Here is an 8,781-nt window from a genome sequence, read left to right as displayed (position 1 = left end):
AAGAGCCAGACATGTGATAAAATTTCAGTTACCCTCAGGTAGACTGAGCTTAATTGAAGTTTTCCCATGCCTTGCACCCAGCTTAAAGTCACAGACAGCCCCAAGCAAGGCTTCGGGTGGTGGGGTGGGGAACAAGGGCAGTGATGGGTCAAGGAGCCTGAGGTCTGATTTGGCAGGGCCCTTTGCAGGCAGCTTGTATGGAGCCAGCTGTCTGTGCTTGTCAGCTCAGTGCACACCAGCCGTCTCCCTCCGAGGCTGGAATGGGACCATGCTACCTTCCCCCCCTCTTCTCCCACCCAAGAGGAGAGAGAGAGTCCTGGCTCTTGTCTGCACCCCTGCTCATCAGGCCCTCTAGTGGCAAGTCACACTTGTGGAGGTCTGAGATGGCATTAAGCCTTACTCTGAAACCATTCTAATTTTAAGGCTGCCTAATATTTTTTGGATTTACAGTGGTTTAATGGTAACCTAAAACAGCACCCTATTCATGTCCATTTGGAGCAGAAGAGAGTGGACAGATGAAACAGTGGCAGCCGGTCAGCTGTAAAGTGCATCTGGAAATGCTGTTACTTTAAGCACTAGACAAAAAATTCTCCAATAGCATTTGCAATGCCAGTGTTATGTACAGACTGGGCACATTTACATGTACAGTTAATGTGACTGAATATAATCCAGATGAATTTGAGCCAGAGTAAACTAATCCAAACATTACTGTCTACATGTGTATTTAAGCACAGTAGTTTACTACAGCATAGAACAGTACCTGTGTCTGATGGTACCATCCTATGGTGGAGTAAATTAATGTACTGAACACTAATTACAGTGCGTGTTTAGATGGAGACGCTTTACTGTGCATTAAATTAGTTTCATGCGCAGTAAAGCACACATGGGTAAATGTGCCCACTGGGACTGAAAAATGGAACTTTGTACCAAATTGTTTCTTTAGTCTTACAGTCTTTTTACAAGAGAATTATTGAGACTGATTTTTCCCTCATTGTTATCATCAAGCCTTCTTGTTACCTTGTGTGTGTTCTAATTACTGTTTGCACTTCTGAAGTGATATACCCTAATCTCAACAACTACAGCTGCTCTTCCTTCTCTGGTTATGTGTCTCTGATTGTACCAATTAAGGTTCTTTTTTTTCCTCTTTATTCAGTCTTCATTTACAAATGCTGCACAGGGAGTAATCTTCCTACTCTATTCCCTGTAAAAATCAGTGAGAGTTAAATCTGGCTGTTTTAAAACTAATCTGAAATCTGATTTTCTAGGCAAAAGAAATGTGATAGATCTCATCTGCCTTGGACACCAGTAGAGTATTCAGTATTGTACCAGATGAGAAATTATTCATGAAGCTGGAGAAGATGGGGGTTAACAGCTGAACTGCAGGGTGGGTAGGGGATTGGTTTAAGATTGTCCACAGCAGAATAAAGGTGTTACTTAATATATGCTAGCCATACCTGTCTATTGGCTTTGCCTTGCCTATACAAAACCTATCACCAGGAATTCAGGCTACATACTTTGGTAGACACAGTCTGAAGCCAAATCATTATGTCTCTATCGCTATAATTACCTGTGGGCAATTTTACACATGATTCGGGGGTAAGAGAGCAGCACTTTAATGAGAGCAGTTCTAAGAGTTGCTCTAATTACAGTGCTGCTGTGTCTCCTGTATCAGTGATCCCATGCTTAAAAATGGCGGTGGGGGCACTTGAACTAAACCTTGTTCAATGAGCTTTAGTTCAAGAACCCCTGCTGCCATTTTTAAGCGTGAGGACACTGATACATGAGATGCAGGAGGCTGTTGGAGGGTGGCAATGGCTGTGCTCCAGCAGACTCAATTAATCGAGTCTGCTCCAACATGCTGGAATTCCAGCATATCAGAGCAACCGCGGCACTTGTGTAGAGGCGCCCTATGAAAGCTAGATTCAGCTAGCAGGGTATGTTGGCAAATGCTACAATCATACCTTTGTTATGTTGTCCTGAACGGACATTATTTAATCATGCCTAAATATCCTGTGCAACTGTTGCACTGCGAAGTACTAGGGGACTAGTTGATCTTGTATAATATTTTTTGTAAATGACCTACAGACACACACATGCAGTAGGAGTGTGCACATGAAGTCTGCTGATTGCCCAAAGTTAGTGGCCCCATAGGTATGGATGAGGACTGGAATAATAAAAGAAAAACTGGATAACCATGAGGAATCAAGTAATAGAAGTGGATGAAATTCAACAAAATAGATGATCATTCTCTTAGGAACTAGTAAGAAGAATCTCTGCTGGGAATTCATCAGTTGGAAGACACTGAGGAAGAGATAGACTGGCATGTATTAGTGATCTCGGGATGACTATGAACCCATCAGTGTGACAGCCATGAAAAGGCAAATGAAATCCTGGGATGTAGCAGAAGAAGTATGCTTCACAGTAGAGTTAGAAAAAATTGAATATAATTATCAGGATTACTCTGTTCCGATAGATCAGATGAGATGGATCTGAAATATTTTTGTACCCAGAAAAGTGTTAAAATGTTGGAAGGATACCATTTCAATGGGATCTTCTTAAACATAGTAATTAAGCCAGTATGAACTGAAAGGAAGTTAAACTCCTGATTTTCTTAGCTAGTATTTCCAGGAATATGGTCCTAGACGAGTACATTCTGTTTGGAAATGCTTTTGTTGATATGCTGCCATCATCTGTTCTATTTCAAAACACTTTTGCATTAATACTATAATTGCCTTGAAAGTTATATGTAAGAAATGATATTTTACAGCCTTAAGCAACACTCGCGTGCGCCCATGTGTGTGTATATGCATCTATTTTTCTTCTCCTTGAGGGAGAGGCTTAATCAAATAATACTTGGTTTATACATCTTGATTAAATACATTTAAAGTTCATATCATTAGAGTAATCGTGAAACGACACAAAGTTCTGGTGAAGCCAATAATGCAGTCTCTTTCATGGGGAAATGCAGAGATCTGTACCTGATGACATTGTAGATAATCTCCCTTCCTCGAGGCCCCTCATTACTGTACTTCTCCTTCTTAGCCAAAATTTCTACTGGGCCTCCTTTTGAAGTCTCACCTCTGTCTTTTTCTAATTAGGTTACAGTGCAAGTTATTCCCATCTCTAGAGACTGAACATGATGTTTGTACTTACAGTCCAATCAGGGAAGCAAGAGGTTGAGGCTAGGTCTATGGTGCCTTTTGCATTGATCTCATAGGACTGGTTAAAGAGCCTATATGCTCCAAGAATGTTCATTCTTGAAATAGGCTTGTGTAAGGTTCCATTGGGATTGCTTCTTTGTATCTTGTGGCAGTATTTAATGTGCATCTTAAATAATTACAGCATGAACAAGATTTTAAGAAAGTGTTCTTTATTTCTGTTCTTAGCCGGGCCTTGCTTAAGGTGTGCGCAATAAAACATATATTTTGAGGGAAAGAACAGGAAGTAATCAGAGGCTTGGTTTGGAATTAAGTTTCTAAACATTTGGATCAACACATTGTCAATACAAATCTCTTGTATTCCCCAGAAATATAACTAAGCAGTGCAGACATTTGATCAAAAGATATGTAGTTGTAGCCTATATACTGGAAAATGATTCTCCATTTATTCCTGGCTTATTTTCATGTGGACTTAGTCATTACAGTTCCTTATATATAGAAATAATTGGCACTGTATTGAAAAATTATGATTTTTAGTGACGTTCTGCTTAGGTCACTTTGACACTATAATTTGTTGAGAATTATGTGAAAAATCTTGCTCAGCTTTCTTCCAGTGTTGAGAGATTCTTCTTTCAGGACTATAAAGACCACTTGAAATTCTTAAAGTTTGGGAGGTTTGTACACTAAAAGTAGAAAACCAAATTTCATTTTCATGCTCTTTGAACTCAGAGACTTCAGTAGATTAGGTATGCTGGGTTCTACTTTCTAACTTCCAATTAGATATCATAAAATGAGAATACTGTTAATCAACTGAAGACATTTTTGCCAAATAAAAATCCAACAACAGTTAAGTGTGTTGTAGTTCTAAATTGAATACATAGTGTAAGCAAGAGAAGAGCAGGTTTAACAGCTGAGCAAGAGCTAATTATAAGCGTGGTTTAATCTCCATCATGAATCAGTATTCAACTACACGCATTTATTTATCTAATTTGTCAAAGCGTCTTCATTTAGAATGAGCAGAACATTTGAACTTAAAATATCTAACTTGCCAAATAACTAAATAATTAGTTCATAAGCCAGAAGTGTTTAAGTTATCAGGATCAGAGCTCATACCCAGTAAAGTTTTGATGAGCAGTCTCTTATATATTGAGAATATCCTTGGGTTCCTCAGCTAGTTATTAGATATATTTGCCCATGTTGTAGTAAATAAAAATGTTAAATTATAATACATGTAAGCTTTGTTGGTTTGGGTGTTGTACCAAGTCTGTCAAGGTTATTTGGGTAAATGTGATATATTTTATTAGACCAACTATATAGTTGGAAAAACTGGGGTTTTTTACAAGCTTTCAGGCACGAGCACCATTCTTTAGGCATAGGGAGAGTCTGCTGGTGTTTGTCTACTTTCTCACCAACACCCTTGATATTAAGTCTGTTGTTTTTGCTATTAAATGTCATGGACATTCATGGTATTCTCTTGATATACACTTATACTGACAGCCTTTCCCATTGGAGCTTGCTATCTAAATGAATGCAGCTAATTAGTGTGCTTAAGATTGGGTTTCTGTAATTTATGCCATAGAAGCCCACATGGTGTTCAGCTTTTTTCTGTGTTTCATGTCAGTTACTAGGGCTGTGGACAGGCAGGTGGTTTGTAGCACTCTCAAGTGCCTTTTAAAGCTGTTTTAGAGTGCTCTTCACAGTGAGGCTGGAGACTGTTCACAGCCAGAGAAGCGCTTCAAAAATTACCCTTGAACAAGAGGAACATCTTTTCAAGGGCGTTAAAATATGTAGTGTTTCCGTAATTCCGCTCGTTCTATTTTTTAAGCCCTATAATGAACGTGTGATATACAGTGCATCCTATTTGTCACTCAGACATTCTAACTAGTGCTGTTTGGGCTTTTTAACAACAGTTATTTAATTTATCTCTCTTGAATTTTAAGTTACCCTGGGTATCTGAAGGTTTGTCCTGATTACACTTTGAGAGTGAGTTATTCCTAAGTATATGTATGTATGAAATGCTACAGGCACAGTTTATCCAAAGTGTTGCTACAGATACCAATGACAATAAGTTGTTATAGTATAGTTCTTGAGTATGCAATTTTATAAGTGTGGGTAAATATCAAATCCACATGTAAAAATAATCAGTCACATTACAGTAATTTTTTTTGCACCTTGCTTAACTTATTATTGAGGTTTTCATTAAACAGAACATGAAAATTAACCTCACTACAATTAGTATTTTTTGTTTTAACAGAGGGAGAATATATCAAGATGTTCATGCGGGGTCGACCAATCACAATGTTCATTCCTTCTGATGTAGAAAACTATGATGACATTAGGACAGAGCTGCCTCCTGAGAAGTTAAAACTGGAGTGGGTGTATCCTTACCTTTTACAGTGAAAATATTTGCTTTCTTCTTCTGTACTTTATCTTTAAAAATCTCTTTATAACCGTGAACTTCAGTGAAATTGGGTTCACTTTGCAAAACAGTTTTAAAAACGTTGACTCTAAAGAACATCATGCTCAAATGCATAAATTTCCATGCATTGAATGGTCATGTGTTTTCTGTATCCATTCTGCTGTTGTAAATAGTGCTTTATTGGATATAAGGCAAAAAAAGAAAGTCTTATGATAATTGATGTAGGTCCAAAAAGCCAAATTTGGTTTCTGATGAATTCATTTGGCTATATGTCCAGGAACACTGTGAGAGTTTATTATTCTTTTTTTTCTAAAGGTTACAGTGCTATGAAAGATGCTGGATGAGACCAATGAAGTCCAAGCTTCATTTACCCACAAAGCAGATATTGTAGCATGATCCAGAAAGCACAAACTTCTCCATTCTGATGTGTGTTAACCCTTAAGTACAGATGCTGTCCTCTAAAAAACTATTCTGTATTAGGAATATTATTGTGTTTGAACATTGTTGTTTCTGACTACCATCTATCGATCAGGGGAGACCACAATATTTTGAGTCAGCTATGTGAATTTAGTCCATTATGAGAGTGGTAATGTTTGGCATGATTTGTCCTGGCTCTGTGCTGAATGACTGTTAAAAGTTGTAGTCAGCATTTTGTCAGTTCATTTGATTATTTCACATTGCAATCAAACAAGATAATATTGGCTGGACAAATTCTGAGAGGGTACTTCAGCTGTTATACTCATCTAGTGCTTTAGTGCTTTGCTGACACTGCCAGAAGTACCAATTGTGCTAATGCTATTGATCTTCAGGCAGTTGTCCACAACTCTCAGGTTGTTTGCCACTGACCCAAGATGAAATGGCAGTGAGCTGTCCAGTCATAAGATGTATCATTATCACAAAGACTTAAAAAGTACCCATTTTCTTTCTATTTGGCGTGTAGCCAGTAGTTTAAAGGCTGATAGTATCAGGGCTTTGGAAAGTATCATTTTGTGGAAATACCACCTACTGCTGCTGTTTTGAGGATCCTTTACCCAAGGCCAATAAAGGACTGGTTGGTTTAAAATTATTGGTTTAAAATTATTCATTAATAATTATTTCATTTTTTATTCATTTCATTAAATACATTCAAATTATTCAAATTGGTTTAAAATTATTCATTAAAGTAAACCAGTGCAACTCTTGTGTATGGAAAAGTCTATTGGTAAAAGTTGAAGAAACCAGTGAAATAGTGCAGAGAAGTCAATAAAATTTGCAAGCACAATGTTGCTTTATGTGAAATGAATAAAAACCTTTGTTATATAAGGAGCAGTGAAGAGGACACAATAAGAGAAGGGCCTGTGCTTTGTGTGCATCCCTATCAGGAAGGAAAAAAAGGTAGAGAGCCAGTCTGTTAATTTTTCAATGTAGTAGGCAACTGATGGCTTTCACTTCACTAAAAGAATATAGGACAGTGATTCATAATTTAATAATGTTCTGTTCTGTAGTTCAGACACATCAACACTGAGGTTAAAAAAGTTCAGTTGTCCATTAAATTTTCTTTTTGGGATCCTGACTGTTCTGGATGGTGAAATGAGCTTCCTGTATATGCCGTCCTATAATTCTTGTAGATATTATTCCAAGTAAAAATTGTTCAGCTATAAAAAAAAATAAACTGTGCATGTGCCAGAACAGTTTCAAATTGTTCTATGACAGGGCGGGTTTTACTACTGGTATCTCCAGATGCTAAAAGTCAGTGCCATATTACACCTTCCCTCAGTTAAAAGCAATAATTACATCTTGGCCAGCAACTACAGAGGTTATCTTCAAAGCTGTTATTAATTGGCAGTGACCTCATAGCCTTTTTTCCCCACTTCTGAGTAACTCTGCCACTTGGGAGATGCCTCCTGCTTTTACTAGAAGTAAACTTCACTGTTGGCATTGATTCTTCAAAGGCCTGATTGATTTCAATGGAAAAAACTCCTGTTGAATTCAGTGTCCGTTGGATCATTTTACGTGGAGCAGCACTGAGTATATGTGCTTTTGGCTCTTTTTTTTTTTTTAACAGCATTGGCCAATTTTTTTAATAATCTTGTTGACTGTAAGCTGCTTTTCTGTATTACTTCTTGGCAGGCCTTTCTATGACTTGATTATGCCGCTCCATAACTTACACAAACTTTTATTATATTCTAATTATTTGTGGTTCAGAATTTCATCTTGCATTGTATGCTTTTTTGCTAAACTTTTCTAGCCCTTGTAGTTGCCTTTCGCGATGTAAAAAAATGACATCTCTGAATCTGCAAGCAGCCTAGAATCATGAGAATTAGCACTTTCATCTTAGTGAGTTCTTGACATTGAAATCTAATGAAAATTATGTGGCATCGTGCATGGTTTAACAGTGAAACAATTATGCATCATAATTCTGCTAATGTGCCTATTGTTCCTAGAACAAAGAAGCTTCTATTGGTAAGGTAAGGTTTGGAGTGAATTTTGAATAATTATCAAGGTTTACTGGGTTGGAGAATAAGGAATTCCTACACTCTTCCCTAAACTGACATAGATGTCATCTTTTGTTCTCTCTCCTGTGTGTTTATAAGGGTGATGGTGTACCTGCTTACAAGAATTATGGGAGGGCTTGAAAAATGAGAGACAGCCTGACTTTGTTTTCAAAAAACCTTAGCTTTTTCCTAGATTCACAAAATCTAAACCATCTCTCTGGCCCCTGGCTGACAATTCAGCCAGTTTATAGCACGATGAAATGATAAACCAGCCCCACAGGTGTTTCATATTTAATGTGGCTGGTTTGTATCACAACATAAATTGAGAACAGAGCATGTGTCCCAGACGCTGGAGTGCTCCCTGCCCAATCCTGATAATCACCTAATCACCAGCCTGTGAAAAGGTGCACCAGGCTCCCTGTTCACTGGCAACTTAGTTCACTCTAGTCCTTTGCTGCACACCCAGACAATTATTATGCAATTGGGATCTGAGGAATTCTATGTGCCATCCGCAAAATTGAGTGTCCTGGCATGCACATTTCGTGTCAGAAGTTTGTATCTCTGTTTCACCTATCAAATCCATTGGCTTTTTATGGGCGGCTTTGGCTGTGAAAAATATATTTTTGACTAAAGAGACTGATATGAGATCTGCATGTTCAACTGTACACATGGCAAATAGTTCTGGAAGGAAGGAGTAGACCATGGTTATGTAAGGTCACAGCTCTTTCCC

General features: G+C 37.9%; 1 protein-coding gene across 4 annotated transcripts in view; it reads left to right on the top strand.

Annotated features, from left to right (window-relative positions):
* Positions 1–8,781, top strand: part of EML4 (echinoderm microtubule associated protein like 4) — a 132,083-nt gene that overhangs the window by 74,525 nt on the left and 48,777 nt on the right. For all 4 annotated transcript variants that reach the window (XM_025207734.1, XM_025207733.1, XM_025207732.1 and 1 more), the window contains one exon: positions 5,413–5,536. In XM_025207734.1, the coding sequence (XP_025063519.1) occupies positions 5,413–5,536 (124 nt within the window). The remainder of the gene's footprint in view (positions 1–5,412; positions 5,537–8,781) is intronic.

The sequence above is a fragment of the Alligator sinensis genome, unplaced genomic scaffold (assembly GCF_000455745.1).
Source record: "Alligator sinensis unplaced genomic scaffold, ASM45574v1 scaffold173_1, whole genome shotgun sequence".
NCBI classification, from domain to species: Eukaryota; Metazoa; Chordata; order Crocodylia; family Alligatoridae; genus Alligator; species Alligator sinensis.
Note: the sequence above shows the minus strand (reverse complement) of the source record. Positions and strands in the feature narration are given on the sequence as shown.